Source organism: Muscardinus avellanarius (assembly GCF_963383645.1).
Source record: "Muscardinus avellanarius genome assembly, chromosome: 10".
In the NCBI taxonomy this organism is placed as follows: Eukaryota; Metazoa; Chordata; class Mammalia; order Rodentia; family Gliridae; genus Muscardinus; species Muscardinus avellanarius.
This window is the reverse complement of record NC_137796.1, coordinates 113,086,305-113,105,622: the sequence shown is the minus strand read 5'-3', so window position 1 is coordinate 113,105,622 and position 19,318 is coordinate 113,086,305. Positions and strand designations below refer to the sequence as shown.

Sequence of the window (19,318 nt, the reverse complement as noted above, 5' to 3'; positions counted from 1 at the left end):
GAAGGAATTATAACTGAGATAACTCTGGAGAGTTAGTTTTTCCACAGTGGTGGGGGAGACCTTCCGTGGGGCTACCCTGGTTCCCTGAGTGCATTACAGGGAACAGTGTGCTTTTGCGGGCAGCAGTGTCCCTTGCAAGGCCAGGATGAAACCGACATGGCCCCACTCCTCTCCAGCAAGGCCTCCTTGGAGGCTGGGCTGGGATGGAGAAGCAGCCCAGCCTAGATGCTCTCCGTGGCCCCACAGAGGGGCCCCTGCTCCCTAACCAGCACCACCCTGATTTTGCCGCCCAGGTTGCCCCAACCGCCCGGTCTCGCTGTGTCCCTCAGACCCGGCTCGGCGCCCGGCGCGCAGCACCATGGACAGCACCGGGCGCTCTGGGGCCAGCACGGCACCGTGGACAGCGGCTGACAGCGGAGGGGCAGCTTAGGCAAACCCAGCCCGGCAGCCCAGCTCAGCAGGGAGGGGCCCCTGAGGCGGGGGTGGGGTGGGGAGGGGAGCCTCCTGCTTGGCTAGGATCCGGAGGAGGCGGCGGAGGCGGCGCCAGGGGAGAAATAATCCAAGAGCTGCGCCGATTTAGGCTGAAAATGCTCCCAGCCGCGGGTGTGCACGTGGAGAGCCCGAGTTGGGGGGGTGTGCACGTGGATGCCCCGGGCACCTGCAGGGCTCCTTGCCACCCCCCACCAGAGCTTGTGCTTGCAGGAGCCCACGGTCCCACCCCTACCCTGGGAGCCTCAAGGTCTCTGGGATCTGTGGCAGGGCAGGCCAAGGATGCTCCTGGCTGCCCCTCCTCCGAGGCTTCCTGCCATGGCGGGCCTGCAGCCCCAAAGGCAGCCCCACTGCCCCCAGCTTCGTGTCCAGCGTCCTGCCAGGCCTCCAACTGCTCCTGGCTTCTGGCCCCACTAGCCCAACCCGGGACACCCTGCACTCATTTCAAGAATGGAAATCGGCCCACCTTGGCCCAAGGTTCGGGGACTTGGAGAGCGCTGAGCTCACGGGGAGGCTGGGGCCTTCCTGCTAGGCAAGAGGTCCCTGAGAGCTCAGACTGCCCGGCCAGCCGGTGGCCCAGGGCGTGGTCCCCGCTCCTAGACGCCTCCCCCATCACGGGCAGCTCTGAGCGCCTGCCTGGCGTTTCCAGCCAGGAGGGTAGGTGCGGCCGCCTGCCCTCTCAGGGCTGACTCTCTCCAGGGACCAGCAACTCAGGACCTAATCCTGGGAAGAGAGACCTCTGTAAATAGGTGGCCGAGCCGGCTCGACTCAGCCTCAGCCAGGGTGTGCGGTCAGGAGTGGAATTGCTCTCCCGGCTGTAGGAGAGCTCAAGGTCCCCGGGCCCACCTGGGGAAGGGCACAGCAGTGGCCTCTGTGTTGGCCGACCTGTCCTTGTCAGCTCCAGCCGGGCCAACGACAGAGCCCCGGGGGAGTGAACTGTGGCCTCTGCTCTCTCCTTACGGGACTCAAAGCCTGAGTAGGGTGGCCGTGGGGCACCTGGCAGCTTCCAGGCTGACAGCCATGGGTGGCTGTGCTGGGGCTCCACGAGGAGCCTCTGGTGTGAGCCGTCTTGAGCCATGAGGCCCAAGTGGGCTTCGCCAGCCCTCTGGCCCAGCCACAGCCCTGGCCCTCTCCTCCCTTTGCCTCCGCCCCCTCCTCCACGCCGCCTGCCTCCTCACGGGCCCCAGCCTCTTGCTCACTGCCTGTCTACCTGTCCCCCTGGCCTGGGGCCTCCTGAGGACAGACGGCACCCTGGCTGTTCAGCAGAGTGCTGGCCAGTGAATGGAGAGCAGCCCAGTCAGCCAGGGTGCGCTGACAGGGTGCGGCTGCCGGAGCCCGAGAGGCTGCAGAGGGACAGGGCAGACTGGACAGGAGGCTGGTCAGTGGGGGTGCAGGCTAACTCAGGAACCCAATCTCAGCTGTGGCAGGGCTCAGCACTTGTGGGGGAGAGAAGCCAGTGGGGTTGGGAGTCCACGAGTGTGGAAGACTCCGGCAAACCTGGGGGCTTGAGGCAGGTCTTGGGATGTGCAGAGCTGGAGGAGGAGGAACCTTCTGTCTAGTTTTCAGCTAAGCCCCTCTTCTGGAGCTGCAGGGCTAGGGGAGGTGGCCATCCATCCCCACAACTTAGCCGCCTCAAAGGGAAGGAAGGCCAAGGACCCTCCGGGATGGAGGGAAAAGGGAAGCCCCCTTTTCCTTCCAGTACCGTACTTCTCATGGCTGGCCTGCGCTCTTCACGCCCTGCCTGACCAGAAGGCACAAAGACAGGCTCAGCACATGGTCTCCCAGAAGTTACACATGTTGTGATCCACCCCAAGACGCCCAGGCTGTCCCGACTCCCGAAGCCCCGGCATCCCTGACTCCTGCCTTCTGCCTCATGGGCCTGTGTCTGAGCACTATGTGCACACAGCAGGGTGCCCGCACACCCCTGTCTCCTCCCAGAGCCTGCGGACGGGACCAAGCCCTCACCCCTCACTGTCTCCAGACTGGGTGGGGGCCCTTCCCTAGTCTCCAGCCCCTTGAGCATTCGGTCGGGGTGTCGCTGCCTCGGAGGCCAGGAGGCTTGACCTCCATGGACCTGTACTGATCGACCGCCTCCTGCCCACTGGGGGCCTGGGGCTCAGTCTGTCACAGCAGCCCCAGGGAGCGGGGTGACAAGCGGGAGCTGGGATTGGGGGCGCAGGCTGACATGTTCCGTGACAGCACATGACTCAGACACATTCACATCCCTGCCACCTAGCACGTGTCAACAGCAGCGCTCCCCTCCCGCCCCAGCCGGAGATGGCTCTGGGGGGCACCTTGGGGTGGGGAGACCCTTGGCCCCGAGACAGGCCCAGGCTGAGGTGCTGGCACACAGAGGCCTGTGGCCAAGCCCGGGGCAGCTCAGCCATGCGGGGCTGGGGAGGGGAGGCTGGGCTCCAGCTCAGCGCAGCCCCTGCTCTGAGGAAGTGAGCCTCCCAGGGCCTCGGACTGGGGCCCTGGGCGCTCTGGCCGCTTCCAAGTGAGGCCTGCATGCGCCCTCCACAGAGGCTCTGGCCATTGGGGAGGCCTGGGGACACCCACTTATCCCCTGGGACTCCCTTTGCTGCCACCCCCACCCTTCCCCTGCAGCCCTGGAGGTACAGCTGAGCTCCCACGGCTGAGGAGACCAGATCTGCCAGCCAGGAAGCCCCTTCCTCCACCTCTGGCGGGGCGTGCTGCTTCAGAGCACGGGACTTCCTGGTCAGGGTCCTTCCCACCCAGGGCCCCTGTTTCCCTCCCAACAGTGGGAAACAGGGCTCATTCAGGTTCCCTGGAAGTGGGTGCGAGCTGCAAGGGTGAGCCTGAACCAGCAGTACCCCCAGGGGCAGGTGCTAAGCTGGTGGGCTGGACCCCAGGTGGGCTGGGAACCAGGCTGCGGAGCGGCAGGAACGAGAGCCACTAAGTGCTGGGGTCCTGTGTGCCGCCCATGTTTACAGCCAGCCCTTGAGGTCCCCTCCCTCCAGATGGCTCCTGTAGCCACCTCTGGTCAGGACAGCCAGCTCCATCAGGCCTCTGTGGCCTGGGCAGCCCCAGAGCCTCTGGGCTCCCAGCCCAGCCCAGACTTTCAGCACTAAGGGCTCTGTCCAGCATCTCCCCGAAGGGCTGGCCAGGAGAGAGGGCCCTGCGTCCAATGGGCACCTGGAAGGCTTGCGCCGACCCTGGTCAGCAGAGCCTGGGACAAGGTGGGTGTGGACGCAAGGCCTGGGGAGGGAGGGCAGGTGAAGTGGCACTGCCATCTGGTCCTGTGGAGGCCAGGCTGCCGCAGAGCCCAGGAAGGGGGCAGCAGAGGCTGCCCACCAGGGGTCCCGAGGCCCCAAGAGTCAGGCCCTCTCTCCTGGGATGATGGGTGGGGGCCCTGTCCCCCACGCACCAACTCCCAGGAGGACACGGGCGTTCTGCTGAGCTAGTCTCGGGGTGCCCACGCCCCCAGCTGAGGCCTCTAGCTCTGGCCCAGTCCCTTCTCCAGAACCAGGGACGTGCGGCCCACTCCCTCGGCGCCCCCCCACACCGTGGGTGGCAGCTCGGACAGGCCCGCGTCCAGAAGGTGTCCAGGGGAGGCAGCCCCAGGCCACGAACCCGCATGGCTCCTCCTGGGCTTTAACTAACACCTGTCACCTCAGCCGGGCTGGAGCCGCGGCCCAGCCAGGCGGGGTGGGGGCCGGGGCTGCCCCTCTGTGTCCTGGGAGTGGGGGTCCCTGCTCGGCCGGAGGGGGCCGCCTCATCCCCAGTGGGCGCAGCCCAGAAGCCCGGGCCCGCCGCGCCGTGGGAAGGGGCTGGCGTTACGTAAACCCTCCGGCGCGCCGCCGGCCCTCCCCGCCCCCTCCCCACGGCGCCGCGGCCCCGCGAGCCGGCCGCGCCTTACCTCGGCCCGGGCGCCTGGCTCATGCCACGCCGTCCGCCCGGCGACCTCGCGTCATGGGGAGCCCGGCATGGGCGCCGGCGAGCGCGGAGGCGGCCGAGGTGCTGGACTGGCCGGTGGACCCCCCCGCGCCCGCTGGCCGCCCGGCCGCGCCGGAGGAGCCCCCCGGTGGGAGAGGACCGGCCGCCGAGCCTCCCACCGGGGAGGCCGAGGCTGAGCCGGGTAAATAAGGCCGCTTTGCAGGGAGCCGGGCGGGCACCTCCTCCCGCCCCTCGCCCTCCTCCCCGCGCTCCTCCCCGCGCTCCTCCCCGCGCTCCTCCGCGCGCCCCCGCCCGGCCCGCGCGCGCTCCCGCCGTCCGGGCCAATCGGGGATCGCGGCCGGGAGGGAGCGCCGGGCCCGCCCCACCCCCGGCCGAGCGCGCCCCCGCCCCCGCCGCGGGCACGCGCGCCTGCACCCGGCGGCGCTGCGGGCGCCCGCACCATAGCAAACGCGGCAGGCCGGAGAGGGGCCGAGGGAGGGCAGGCGCTGGCCACCCAGATCCTGCAGCCAGCGGAGACCTCGTACCGTGGGGCCAGCGGGCGGCGCGGAAAGGGAGGCCCGCCCCGCAACCCGCGACCCTCCCGCCCAGCAGGCAGCCAGGCCCCGACCCGCACATCCCCCGTGCACCTGCTTCGGGCCGGGCCAGGGATTGCAATGCAAAGCGACTGAACATCATTCCAGAGGGCAGGAGGGCAGCGCTGGTGCCGGGAGGAGGCAGTGGTTCCAGGGGAGGCCACACACCGCTGAGACAGGGTGTCTCAGGGGCAGCTGTGCACGGGCCTAAGGCCTTGGGCTGGGCAGGTTCCCTCGGGGAAGGAGCTGGGAACCAGGGCTGGGGGACAGCTACTGCGGCCCCGAGTGGGGGTGGGCAGGCGGGACCACGTGGAGGGCTGGCCAGAGGGCAGGGGCCACGAGTGCCCTGTCCTGGGAGCGAGGTGGGTGGGACGCCAGAGCCGGGGCTGGGAGTCAGAAGATCCACAGGGCTGCCTTCTGTGGTTTTGTCTCTTCTGGTCCTGGGGATTGGGCCCAGGTATACTCTACCTCCAATCTACATCCTCAGCCCCATTTTTATTTGTTACTTTGAAACAGACCTTGCTAAGTTGTTGAGGCTGGTCTCAAACCTGTCATCCTCCTTCTCAGCCTCCCGAGTGCTGGTATCTCAGGCATGCATCACTGCTCCCTGCTTAAGCGTGTCTTAAAAGCCGGGCGTGGTGGCGCACGCTTGTAATCCCAGCATTCGGGAGGCTGAGACCAGAGGATCGCGGTTCGCAGACAGCCTCAGCTACTTAGTGAGGCCCTCCACAACTCAGTGAGGCCCTGTTTCAAAATAAAGAATAAAAAATAGGGCAGGGAGTGTAGCTCGGAGGTCGAATGCCCCTGGGTTCCATCCTCAGACCCGCAGAAAGAAAAAGTGTCTTAAAAGAAATGAGGCCAGCTGGTGCTAAGAAGCAGACCGGGACTGGTGCGAGGCCTGGGCAGCAGGCAGGGCCAGGCGGGCTAGCCCTGGGTGGGGTGCAGTGCTGTCCTTGCTGAAGGCACTGCGTGCAGCCTGCTGCGTAGGGCGACAGTCATCTGTGTGGCCAGGACAGAGATACGCTGTCTTGCCTGGATATGGATCAAAGCCATGGCGTGTTGTGGGACAGATGGACTGAGACTCGTGGAGGCGGGGCGGTGAAGGCATCTCTCCCACTGCCCTGCCACCTGAGCGCGGAGGACGATCGATCGGCGACAGGCGGGGAGGGCTCCGCTTTGTGCGCCGGGGCCTCAGGCAGAGAGCAAGAGCCTTGCTGAGACCTGGCTCTAGCTCCAGCCCAGGAGCACACCCGGTGCACAGGACCGGCCTGGCGGAGGCAGGGCACATGAGCTTTGGGCCTTGTAGCCCTGGGCGGGGCCCCAAGAAGCAGCCCCGCCTTGGGAGAGCCTGAGCAAGGACGGCACTTACCTGGAGGGGCCTTAGAGGATGCTCTTTGCAAGGCCCCCCCACCTGCTCAGCACCCCAGGGTCTCCCTGTGCCCCTCCCCATGCCAGGCACCCTGGGCTTTCTCTTCCAGAACTGTCAGCAGCACCGTGTCTCCCCTCTCCTCCCACCGGACTCCCCCAGGAGGCAGGGGTGGCTCTGCAAAGCGGGCACGGTCCTGGCCTGCAGCCTGCAAGGTCTCACCCTAGACCTGGCCCCTGGCTCTCAGACTTTGTGCCACCCTGACCATCCTCTGGGACCAGGAGCGGGCCACACCCCTTGCTGGCAGTGCCATCTTGCCCAGCCCTCTGCACCTGGATGGGTCTGTTCTTCCCGCGGACCTTGGCAAGCATCTGCTCCCCTGAGAGCTGTCATTCCCATGCCCCCAGCACCAAGGGCTTCCCCTGGACAGCCGGCTGCTGGTATGCAGGGTGGGGTTCCCTTCGCACTGAGGTACTCCTGGGCACCTGGCACAGCAGAGGTGCCCACCACCCATGCAGTGGACGAGCCGGGGCAGTGCGTCATCGTGTGAGAGGCCAGCTCCAGGGTTGGCCCTTCACTGGAGGATGCCCTTCAGAAGATACCTCTGGAGAACAGCTTGCCTCCCCAGGGAGAGGTGCTGGACGAGGCTGGGCAGCCAGCGAACGTCAGTCTCCTCTAAAGAGCGTGGGGTACTGCTTGGGCCCAGCCCACCCGCCCCATCAGTCCCAGGACGGGTGTGTGAGGGGCTGTGGTTCCTGAGGGCTCATAGTCAGGTCTCTCCTGTAGAACCCTCAACCAACATACCCCTCACCTGGAAACTTCCTCGGGTACATGGAGCGCCTCTTGCCTGGAGCACCTCCTCACTTGGAGCACCGCTCCACTGAAGTCCCTCCTCTCCGAGGGCACCCCAACCTGGAGCACTCCTCACCGGAAGAAACCCCTCCCCCAGAGCACCTCTCAGCTGAAGTACCTATTCTTTTCATTGCCTCCCCTGGAGCACCTTTGGCCTTGATGCCTGAGCACAGAGGAGTCTCCCACTTCTCGGCTGCTGGGGGCACCAGCTCTGGAGTTAGGGGGCTGAGGACAGCGGTTGTTGGCAATTTGGCCCTGAGACCTGAAGGGCTGTAAGAGGAGCTCAGGGAACATCACGGGGTGAAGGTCACCCTACGTGTCTCCTGGGTACTGGGCGGTGGCTCTGAACCTCCCTTCAGGCAAGCCCTTGGGGGCTCTGGGGTGGGCGTGTACCCCAGCCACCCTCGGGCCAACCACCCCAGGTGGTACTCGGACACGCCACTTCCTCAGCCCTCCTGGGAATGAAGTTCTCAGCACAGTATCCTCGGTGAGGGTCCCCACTCGCAAGCAAAGTGACCCCTCCTGCAGCCAGATGAGCACCCGGCCAGGGCCGCCCGTGCCTAGAGGCAGAGGCGGGCGGGCCTGGGAGAGGAGGTGGGCATCGGCTGTGGGCGTTGGGGGCCCTGATGGCGCCCCGGCTGGAAGGGGCTTCCACAGGTGCGAGGACTCCGTCGCTACGGTGGCGCAGGTAGCTGTGCGGGCCTCCGCTGCCCTCAGCTCCTGCTCTGTCCTGGTCTGCCCCGTCAGGGCTGAGGATGACTCAGGGCCCAGCTGTCACTGCAGCAACACGCGTCGCCTAGCGATGGCGGTCTCCCAGCAACGGTCGTCTCCTAGCAATGGGATATTTTCCCCGGCCCTGGCTGGAGCCAGCAGCTATTTTTAGCTCGGCTGCAAATCAATCGGCAGCTGCATTTTCTGCTCCTCAGGAGACGCAAGGTGTGGGGGGCGGGCTTCTCAGCCAAGGGAGAAAAACACCCTAGATAGGGACCTTGCTGCGCATGCCCTGAGGTGCGTGGTCCAAAGTGGGCGAGGCCAGATGCCCAGGTGGGCGGAGCAGAGGCTGCACAGGGCCTGGAAGGGCTGGCCGCTGTCCTGTGACCTGCAGGGGGTCTCTGGGAAGCCCCGCCCCGGGGGCCGGAGGCTTGGGCACCATGAAGCCCCATAGGTCCAGCCAGGTGGGGTGACCGGGCCAGTGCTCACGGAGGGCACCTGGGGCGTGTTGCTGGTGGCTCTGATACCCCAGCCCTTCCCAGCCCCGCCTGGGTGCAGCGCTCTGCCTGGGCCAGCCGGGGCACACCTGTGGCCTTTTCCTGGTAGCAGGGGTCCTCCCTCGGCCTACTGAGGACACAGGAGGGGCTGGCCCAGGCCATCTGCCTCTCTCCCTTGCCCCGTGGAGGGGGAACTTGAGACCCAGGCGGGGGAGCTCTTGAGCAGGAGGCAGGGCGACCTGGCCCTTCTCTCGGCTCCTCGCCTTCCTCTGGGCTCCGTTTTCTTGTTTTGTGGTGCTGAGGATTGAATCCAGGGCCCTCATACATGCTCAGAGTGCTCTAGCACTGAGCTACATCCCAGCCCTTTAAAAGTTTTATTTTGAGCTGGACGTGGTGGTGCCCACTTTAATCCCAGTACTCGGGAGGCTGAGACAGGAGGATCACAGGTTCCAGGACAGCCTCAGCAAGTAATGAGACTCAGCAACCTAGTGAGAGCCTGCTTCAGAAACAAAAACAAACCATCAGAAGTAGAATTGCACCTGAATTCAATCCCCAGTACCACAAATATATATACAATTTTGAACTGGGTATGGTGGCGCATACTTGTAATCCCAGCATTTGGGAGGCTGAGATAGGAGAACTGCAGGTTTGAGGACAGCCTCAGCAATTAGTGAGATTCTCAGCAACCTAGTGAGACCCGCTTTCAAAACAAAACAAGACAAACTGGGCATGGGGGCACATGCTTGTAATCCCAGTACTTGGGAGGCTGAGACAGGAGGATCGCAGGTTCACAGCCAGCCTCAGCTACTTAGTGAGGCCCTTGTGACTTAGTAAGACTCTGTCTCAAAATAAAGAATAAAAAATAGGGCTGGGTGTGTAGCTCGGAGGTAGAATACCACTGGGTTCAATCCCTACTACTGCAAAATAAATAATAAAAAGGGCCGAGGGTGTAGCTCAGCAAAAGAATGCCCCTGGGTTCAATTCCCAGCACCAAACTAAATAAATAAATATAAATACTATTTTGAAGCTGGGTGTGGTGTCTTACACTTGTAATCCCAGTATCGAGAGGCTGAGACATCAATATTGCAGGTTCCAGCTATCCTCGGTTATTTAGTGAGGCCTTCTACAACTTAGTGAGACCCTGTTTCAAAACAAAGCATAAAAAATAGGGCTGGTCTGGGCATGGTGGCGCACACTTGTAATCCCAGCATTTGGGAGGCTGAGACAGGATCATGGTTCGCAGACAGCCTCAGCTACTTAGTGAGGCCCTTTGAGACTCAGACCCTGTTTCAAAATTAAGAATAAACCGGGCGTGGTGGTGCACGCCTGTAATCCCGGCACTTGGTAGGCTGAGACAGGAGGATCGCACAGGTTCGAAGCCAGCCTCAGCTACTTAGTGAGGCTCTCAGCAACTTAGTGAGACCCTGTTTCCAAATAAAATATAAATAGGAAGCTGGGCGTGGTGGTGCACGCTTGTAATCTCAGCGCTTGGGAGGCTGAGACAGGAGGATCACACAGGTTCAAAGCCAGCCTCAGCTACTTAGTGAGGCTCTCAGCAACTTAGTGAGACCTTGTTTCCAAATAAAGTTTAAAATAGGTCTGGGAGTATAGCCTGGAGGTAGAAAAGCCCCTGGATTCCACCCCCAGTACCACACACACACACACACACACACACACACACACACACAAAAAAAAAGAATAAAAGAATAAAGGGCTGAGGATATAGCTTGGAGGTAGAATGCCTCTGGGTTCCATCCCCAGGATCGGATCGCAAAAAAATACACACACACACACACACACACACACACACACACACAATTGTGTGTGTGTGTGTGTGTGTGTGTGGTACTGGGGTTCCTGGAAGCCCTTCTACCTCCGGGATACACTCCCACGGGCTACACTCCCAGACCTATTTTTTAACTTTTTTCTGTGGAAACAGGGTCTCTTAAGCCAGCGAGGCTGGCTCCAAACCAGCACGATCCTCCTGTCTCCGCCTCCCAAGCGCGGGGATTACAAGCGTGCGCCACCACGCCCAGCCACACATATAATTTTGAGACAGGTTTTGGCTAAGCTGCCCAGGCTGGCTTCAAACCTGCTTCAGCCTCCTGAGGAGCAGGATTCTGGAGTGTGGCTCCGCGCCTGGCACCTTGAGCCACGCTCGAGCTCCCCGTTGGCAGGTGGGTTAGGGCCTACCCTCCACCCTAGGCGGTCCCGTCTGCCTGGAGCTCCATCGTCCTGAGGCTGTTCCCCCCCCAGCTCTCCGCTGGGGTGCCAGCCGCTCCGCCCTGCCCTGCCCTGCCCAGGGGGCTGCCGTCTGCCAGCACTGTGGCCTCCCTGCTGGGGTGCCTGCACCTTGGGTGCAGCTGCATGTCTGCGCTTCCTTTCCCTAGGGACAGTGGGGCTGCCTGCCTCTGGCGCTGCTCGGGTCGGCTGGCTGGACGCAGCCTCAGCGCCCTGGGCGGGCAGAGCCGGAGGGGAGCAAGGTCAGACACTGGGAGCTGGATGTGGCCTCCTGGGGGGCTGGCCCCTCTGGCCTGAGCCCCTGCTGTGGCTGGGGATGGAGAGCCGCTTTGCAGGCTGGGGGCCTGGGCAGCTGAGTGTGGACAGCGGGCCGAGGCCCGGGCTGTTATTCGCTCGTCTACCGACTTGCTCCTTTGCGCTCCAGGTATCACTGAGCACTTGTGCCAGGTGTGTGGGGTTCTGTGCCATGGCACTAAGGCCAGACAGTGCCTGTGGCTCCCAGCCCAAACGAAGGGCTCCACTCAGGATGGCCAGCTGCTGCCCCAGAGGGAGGAAGTTCGCCTGCAGGGTTCCTGAGGGTGGGACGGGGCAGGGCATGGTGGGCAGGGCATGCCCAGTGCTGCGGAATGGCCCCTCCAGACCAAGCCATCCTCCCAGAGCCCCGCTCTTTACTGGCCCTGGCCCTTCTCTGGGGAGGGCTGGCCTGGGGCCCGGGGCTGCCTCCTCACATGTCTCTGGGGGCACTGGGCCCACAGTCTGCCCCAGAGGCCTGGCCTTCCTGTCTCTGCAGTGGACAAAGTGGCCAGGACAGCTGTGGTGCCCACCAGGGGGCCTGCTAGGCTCTGCCTACCTCTTTTCCTTTATTTAAAAAAAATTTTTTTTTTTTTTTGCGGTCCTGGGGATGAAACCAAGGGGCATTCTACCTCCGAGATACAACCCCCAGCCCTATTTTTTTTTATTCTTTCTTTCTTCTTCTTCTTCTTCTCCTTATTATTATTATTATTATTATTATTATTATTATTATGTGTGTGTGTGTGTGTGTGTGTGTGTGTGTGTGTGGTACTGGAGGTGGAACCCAGAGGCTTTCTACCTCCGGGCTATACTCCCAGACCTATTTTTTAAATATTTTATTTGGAAACAGGGTCTCACTAAGTTGCTGAGAGCCTCACTAAGTAGCTGAGGCTGGCTTCGAACCTGTGCAATCCTCCTGTCTCAGCCTCCCAAGCACTAGGATTACAAGCGTGCGCCACCACGCCCGGCTTTTATTTTTTATTTTGAAACAGGGTCTCACTGCATTGCAGAGGGCCTCACTAAGCAGCTGAGGCTGTCCGTGAACCATGATCCTCCTGTCTCAGCCTCCTGATAGCTGGGATTACAAAGCGTGCACCACCATGTCTGGCCCTAGCCCTGTTTTTTATTTTGACTTGTGTGTGTGTGTGTGTGTGTGTGGTACTGGGGGTGAAACCCAGGGGTCTTCTACCTTCTACCTCCGGGCTACATTTCCAGACCTATTTTAGAAACAGGGTCTCACTAAATTGTTAAAAGAAAGCCTCACTAAGTAGCTGAGGCTGCTGCGATCCTCCTGTCTCAGCCTCCTATTTTTTATTTTGAAACAGGGTCTCACTGAGTTGCAAACGGCCTAAGTAGCTGAGGCTGTCCATGAACCGCCATCCTCCTGTCTCATCCTTCCAACTACTGGATCACAAGTGTGCGCCACCACGTGACTGGGATACTTCCTCAAGACTTCATCCACATGGCAGGGGCATTCGACCTCCGAGCTACACCCCCTGCCCTATTTTTTATTCTTTATTTTTTATTCTTTTGGTGGTACTGGGGTTCCTGGAAGCCCTTCTACCTCCGGGTTACACTCCCAGACCTATTTTATATTTTTATTTGGAAACAGGGTCTCCAAAGCCAGCGTGGCTGGCTTTGAACCTGCGCGATCCTCCTGGCTCTGCCTCCAAGCAGGGGATTACAAGCGTGCGCCACCACGCCGACTTTTTCTTTATTCTGAAACAGGGTCTCACTGAGTTGCAGAGGGCCTCACTAAGTAGCCGAGGCTGTCCATGAACCGCGATCCTCCGGTCTCAGCCTCCCCAATGCTGGAATTACAGGCGTGCCGACCTCGCCTGGTGGAACTTCATGTTTAATCCATTCACCTGCCCAAGGACGCTGGGTTACTTTCACACCTTAGTTATTGCCATGCCCTGCTCTGAGCCGCCTGCCTTGGGCAAGGGCCATGGCTCCTGGCCCCTCTGTGGTCCGGGGAGAGCAGTCAGTGCTAGGAGGTTTGCTGGGGCTGGCAGAGGAACCCATCCCCCTCCCTACACCCCCCCCATCTGTCTGCGGGAGGGCCTGCCTGGGGCCACGGAGGGCAGTGGGTGGAGTTCACACCACCAGTCCGGCCACTGGCCCAGAGGCTAGGCTGGCTCCTGCAGGACCCTGGAGCTTCCCAGCTGGTCAAGAGTTGCATCCTCAGGGCTCCCCCACCCCGCTGCCCTCCCTCGGGCCTGTCTCAGGCCCCCAATCCCCCCGTGGGGGCCGCTCTGAGAGTGGCCTGTTGCACTGGTCTGGACTTGGGGGCCTACTTCCATGGTACAGGGTGCCCACCTGTTGGCATTTCCAGGTGCCACAGTCCTGCCAGGGGTCTGCATCTCCTCCATGCTAACTAGAGGGCCCATCCTTTATGGAATTCATCCCACAACCATGGGGTTGTGGGATGTGCAGCGTGAATCTGAGAAAGATGTTGCAGGCTGGGCGCAGTGGAGCCAGTAATCGCAGCACTGGGGAGGCTGCGACAGGAGGGTCACAGGCTGGAGGCCACCCTCAGCAATTTAGTGAGACCTTGTTTCAAAAATTTAAAAACGGGAGCTGGGTGTGGTGGTGCACGCTTGTAATCCCGGCATTTGGGAGGCTGAGACAGGAAGGACTGAGGTTCCCGGACAGCCTTAGCTACTTAGCCCCTTTGCAACTCAGTGCGACCCTGTTTCAAAATAAAGAATAAAAAATAGGGCAGGGGGGAGTCGCCTGGAGGTAGAATGCCCCTGGGATCAATCCCCAGGACTGAAAAAAAAAAAAAAATTAAAGAGGGGAGGGCGCTGAGTTTGTAGCTCTTGGGTTCCATCCCCCATGGGGAGGGGGTTGCAGAAAGAGGCCCAGCCTCGCACAGGCTGCCCCATGCAGAGCTACCTGCCCTCCAGCCTTGCTCCCCCGAACTCGAGGCCGGGCCCACCTCTCGGGCTAGCCAGCGCACCCTCTCCTCCCCGCTCGGGGTGCTGACCCTCTCCCCTGGGTGCCAGCCTCCTCTGGAGAGGGGCAGTGGGGCGAGGTGTGGGTTAGGTAGAAGCTCAGCTTGCACGGGGGCCGCCCGGACGGACGGCCCTCTCCCGGGTTCCCGCGGGCTGGCGGACCCCGGCGGGGCGCGCGCTCTCCAGCCTCCCGCCGGCGGCGGCCCCGCCCCCGCGCGCCGCGGCGATTGGCGCAAAGTTCCGGGGCGGGCGGCGATTGGCCGGCGCCCCCCCCCCCCCGGCGCGCCGCTCCCCGGCCGCCCCGCTGCCCCGCGGCCGCGCCCTGCCGGCCGGCGCGCTGCCCTGGGCGCTGTGCTGCGGGCTCCTGGCCGCGGGCGCGCGCGCCGGCCACTCGGACGACGGCTGCAGCTGGGGCGGCAGGCACGCGGGCGCGCGCGGGCGGGGGGCGGGGGGGCCCCGCTCAGCGCGCCGTCCTTCCCCAGCGGCCCGACCCAGGAGCCGGGCGGCGTGCGGTGGCTGTACCCGGCGGGCCCGCGCGCGCCTTGCTGCAGCTGCTGCTGGCCGAGGGCGCGGGCCCGGGGGCCGCTGCGTGCGCTGGGCGCCGCGGGAGCGCAGGGCGCTCTTCCTGCAGGTCGTGTGCTGGGCACCGCGACATCAGCCGCCGCGTGGCCGCCCTGCGCTTTGAGCTGCGCGAGGACCCGGGCCCCGGCCTGGGCGAGGACGGTGAGTGGGGGCCGGGGGCGGGGGGCCGCTGCCCGAGGGCCTCCGCGGCCTGGGGAGGTGGGCTGCCCTCCCCTCCCTCGTCCCCAGGATTCCTATTAGGGAAGAGCCGGCCGGGGGCAAATGCAGAAGGGCGGCCTCGCCTCCGGCGCTCAGAAGGGTTGGGGAGGGGAGTGTTGGGGACAGAGAACCCCCTGGCCGGAGCTGTCCATCTCCCTGGCCTAGCGGTGACCTCACGCCCCTCCCCCAGTCCCGCCAACCAAAGCCCAGTGTGCCTCTCGGTCGCCATGGTGACAGCCCCGCCTCCCTGCAGGGCACCAGGCCCAGATCTTTGCTCTCTTGAAGTTTGCAGCCTGACCCTTCAGGGGATGAGGCTCTCTGTCCCCTGCCTCCTCGCCCCCGGCCAGGGACCTCAGAGGCAGAGCCCACCATAACCTCCTGTCACCCCGGCTGGGGTGCTGTTCTGGGAGATCACAGAAGGTTCCAGACAGGCAAGCTCCCCCGCCTCCTGTACATCCCCACGGTGTAGATTGGCCCGACTACAGGTGTTCTCGGGCTCTGGCCTGGCGCATGACCTCTCCTGCATCTCAGGTGCCTGCAGGCCCTGCAGTGATGCTGAGCTCCTCCAGGCAGCATGTACCAGTGACTTTGGTGAGTGACTCTGTGGTGGGTGCAGCCTGGAGCCCGCCCTCCCCTGAACGCCCACCACTGGTCAACATCTCTCCTCTCCCCACAGTGATCCTTGGGACCATCCACGGGGTCACCCATGACACGGAGCTGCAGGAGTCCGTCATCACCGTGGTGGCCGCCCGTGTCCTCCGCCAGATGCTGCCGCTGCCGCGGGTGGGGGGGCCCGAGGGTGGGGGTCACTTCTCCATCCACATCCTGCTGTGCTGCGGCATCCGCCCTGGCCCCGGCGCCTTCCTCTTCACGGGCTGGAGCCTCTTCTGCGAGGCTTGGCTGGGTTGCGCCCCCCGCCTGCAGGAGTTCAGCCGCGCCTATACTGCTGCCCAGGCTGCCCACCAGCACCCCTGCGAGGTGGTGCTGGGCTGAGGCCCTGCCTGGGCAGGGTGCGGGGAGGGGCTGGTGGGAGGGCAGTTGGGGAGGAGTGGCCCCCAGATAGCGCTGTTCCCAACTGCTTCTGAGGCGGTGGGGGTAATCAATAAGAATGGTGACCACGCTGGCCTCCGTGGGTCTGGTTTCCTGCGGCAAGCCCAGCTCTGGACCTGCCTCACTCCATTAATCATTCTTGCGCTGACCCCGCCCTCCCTCTCTGGCCTGGATGCTTAGCCATGGCATAAAGGCTGCCTCCTGTCTGCCTTCAACACCAGGGCGCTTCTGGGCTGGAGCTGGGGTGGGAAAGGCGCCACAGTTGCCCAGGGTCCCTTAGGGCATGGGGGCAGGTACAGCAGGCAGTGCCCGGCTCTGAGCAGGGCCTGTGAGGGAAAGGGGCTGCCTCTGGCCGGGCGCCAGTTCCCTCTGTGGCCCTTGTGAGCCAGAGTCATCCTCGGCCAGTCCCGCCTTTGGGGAAGAATGGGCCCCTCTGTCCAGAGGCCCGTGCGACGTGCAGAGCATCCAGACGTGGCGAGGACCTGCCGGGTGTGGGGTCTCTGCTGTGGGATGTGCTAGTTGACCGTTTCCGGCAAGCGGGTGCACAATAGGGTCTCTAAGGACCGTTTCCCGCCACTGGCCCCATTGTTGCTGTCCCTGCCTTGGTCTGCAGCCTCTCAGCTGCAGAGAGGGCCAGAGAGCCTTGCATGGGGGTTGCACTAGGGCTCTGCAGCCCTGACCAAGTGGACTCCTGCCCCCACCCCTCAGCTTGGGGAAAGAGCGCAGCTCTGTGCGGGGGGGGGGTGTTCTGGGCAGAGCCCCACAAACGGCTGTCTTGCCTGCTCTTACTGGGACAGGAGCCAGAGGTGAGGTGGGAGGCCAGAGGCTCCATTCAGGCCAAATGGACCCCTCATCCTTCAGAAAGGAAAGCCATGCAGGCCACAGACCCTCCTGCTCTCCCCTGAGCCTTCCAGAATGTGTGTGCCGCACCCAGACGACAGCCACCTCCCCGGGGGCGGCTGTCTTAGGCTGCACAAGCAGGGCGCTCCTTTTCCTTAGACCGCCTGCTCACTGGGCTGATGAGGCACGGGACACCGGGTGGAGGCACCACCAGGTCTCCTCCCCTCTCCCGGGGCGCTCTGCTTCCTCAACCGCAGACTCCCAGCCAGCAACGCAGTGCTCCACACTCAGACCGGTTCTCCATCTCCAGACCGGATACCCCTGCCCCCAGCATTCCCGAGGAGGCGGGAACCCTCTGCTCTCCCGTGCCCCACCCACTCAGGGAGGCCTCTCCTCTGCCCAGGCAGGGCCCCAAGGAAAGCTTTCCCATCGTGGCTGAGCAGCAGCGTCACCATTTGTACCTGGCCTGTTCCCTGGCCAGCCCTCCACAGCTAGCCTCGAGATGTCTTCCCAGAGCCTGTCCTCTGGGCCACATCCCATATGCAGTGGTGGCTGTGGACTGCCTCCCAGACCACCTAGCCACAGACACACCAGGCGCTTGCCCTGGGGTGGACCCTGGCCTAACTCATCGGCTCCAGGGAACACCTAAGCCTCTTACCTGCTGTTGCTGGCTTTCAACCAGTGTGTGTGTGTGTGTGTGTGTGTGTGTCTGTTACTGGGGACTGAACCCAGAGGCATTCTACTTCTGAGCTATATCCCGTCCCTGTTTTATTTTTATTTTGAAACAGAGTCTCGCTAGGTCGGTGAGTGTCTCGCCATTTGCTGAGGCTGTCCTGGAATCAGCAGGTGTGCGCCACCCCATGCCAGGCTTCTCTTAAGACACAGGGAGGGTAGAAGGGCTGCAGCAAGAGAAATGGCATGGGTGTGTGAGCCCGGACTCTGTAGCCTGGAGACAGCTACAGGTGTGTGAAAACACAGGTGGCCCAGAGAGCTGAGGTCCCAAAGGCCAGAGAGGAGTGTGCTTGGTGTGCGAGTGTGCTGTGCGTGCCTTCTGAGAGCCTTCCAGGGCCAGACACTGCTCTGGGCTCTGGGAACAGTACCTGGAGTGGCAGCCAGGAACAGTGTGCCCCGGCCTCCCGGGGCCTAGGGCTCAGCACACACCCCTCCTTCTCTGGAGGGTCCAGCTGCGGAACCCCCCTAGGGCCCAGGGGTCGTTGGCCCGCTGCCTCCCCACTTCCCCATGTGCAGAGGGTAAAGTCCTCAGGCTGGCTGGGCTGAGGGCAGGGTATGGGCGGGCGTGTAAGGCAGTCTGTACCTGGGGAACGGGGTGATGATACCTGGGGCATATCCACTTTGTCCGGAAGCAGTCTTCTTCCCTGTGGGGGCCCCTGCAAGGACCGTGGATGACTGAAGCCAGGGTATGTGCTCGATAGCCTCTGACAGCTAGCCTTACAGGTGAGGTTGCCCAGCTGCTGGACCCAAGGCGCTGTCCCTCCCTTTGCCTCCATTCTCCAGGACTTTATCAGGTCCCCTCCATCCCTTTTGATTTTCTTTCTTTGTGTGTGTGTGTGTGGGTGCTGGGGATTGAAATCAGAGGTATTCTCCAAGCTACATCCCAAGCCCTATTTTTATTATTATTATTTTTGGTGGTACTGGGGTTCCTGGAAGCCCTTCTACCTCTGGGCTACACTCCCAGACCTATTTTATATTTTATTTGGAAGCAGGGTCTCTTAAGCCAGTGAGGCTGGCTTTGGACCTGCACGATCCTACTGTCTCTGCCTCCCAAGCGCGGGGATTACAAGCATGTACCACCACGCCCAGCTTATTATTATTGTTATGTAGTGCTGGGGATTGAATCAGGGGCATTCTACCTCCAAGCTATACACCCAGCTCCATTTATTTATTTATTTATTTATTATTTATTTATTTATTTGACGTACTGGCAATTGAACCCAGGAGCATTCTACCTCCGAGCTACACCACTGCCCTCTTTTTTATTCTTTATGTTGAAACAGGGTCGGTCTCACTGAGTTGCAAAGGGACTCACTAAGTAGTAGCTGAGGCTGGCCATGGACCACAATTCTGTCTTGCCTCCCAAATGCTGAGGTTCCAAGCGTGTGCCACCACACCCGGCTCCCAGTCTAAGTTGTGGAGGGCCTAAGTGGCTGAGCCTGTCCACAAACTCAGATCCTTCAGTCTCAGCCTCCCAAATACTGGGCTTACCAGTGTGAACCACCTCCTCCAGCCTATTTATTTATAATTTGTTTATTTATTTGTGGTGCTGGGGATTGAGCCAGAGACATTCTACCCTCAAGATATACCTCCAGCCCTATTTTTTTATTCTTTATTTTGAAACAAGTTCTCACTAAGTTGCAGAGAGCCCGAGTAACTGAAGCTGGCTGTGAACCTCCAATCCTCAGCCTCCCAAGTACTGGGATTACAAGCTTGCGCCACCACGTCCAGTCCTATTTTATTTTTTGGTGGTACTGGGGGTGGAACCCAGGGGCTTTTTTATTGGGGCTAGCTATACTTTCAGACCTATTTTATACTTTATTTGGAGACAAATTGCTGAGAGCCTCACTACGTAGCTGAGGCTGGCTTTGAACCTGTGAGATCCTCCTGTCTCAGCCTCCCAAGCACTGGGATTACAAGTGTGCGCCACCACGCTGCCCTTTTTTATTTTTTTAAATAGCGAAACAGGGTCTCACCAAGTTGCTGAGAGCCTCACTAAATTGCTGGGGTTGGCTTTGAACC

The 19,318-nt window shown here is 62.1% G+C and overlaps 1 protein-coding gene across 1 annotated transcript; it reads left to right on the top strand.

Annotated features, from left to right (window-relative positions):
* Positions 1-7,176: 7,176 nt before the first annotated feature.
* Positions 7,177-15,667, top strand: METRN (meteorin, glial cell differentiation regulator; the record flags this gene model as incomplete). Its single annotated transcript, XM_080704024.1, is given in 9 exon segments — positions 7,177-7,311; positions 10,796-10,888; positions 11,071-11,093; positions 14,081-14,318; positions 14,377-14,461; positions 14,464-14,525; positions 14,527-14,617; positions 15,206-15,265; positions 15,351-15,667. Coding segments are annotated over 9 exon segments (1,104 nt in total).
* Positions 15,668-19,318: the final 3,651 nt, after the last annotated feature.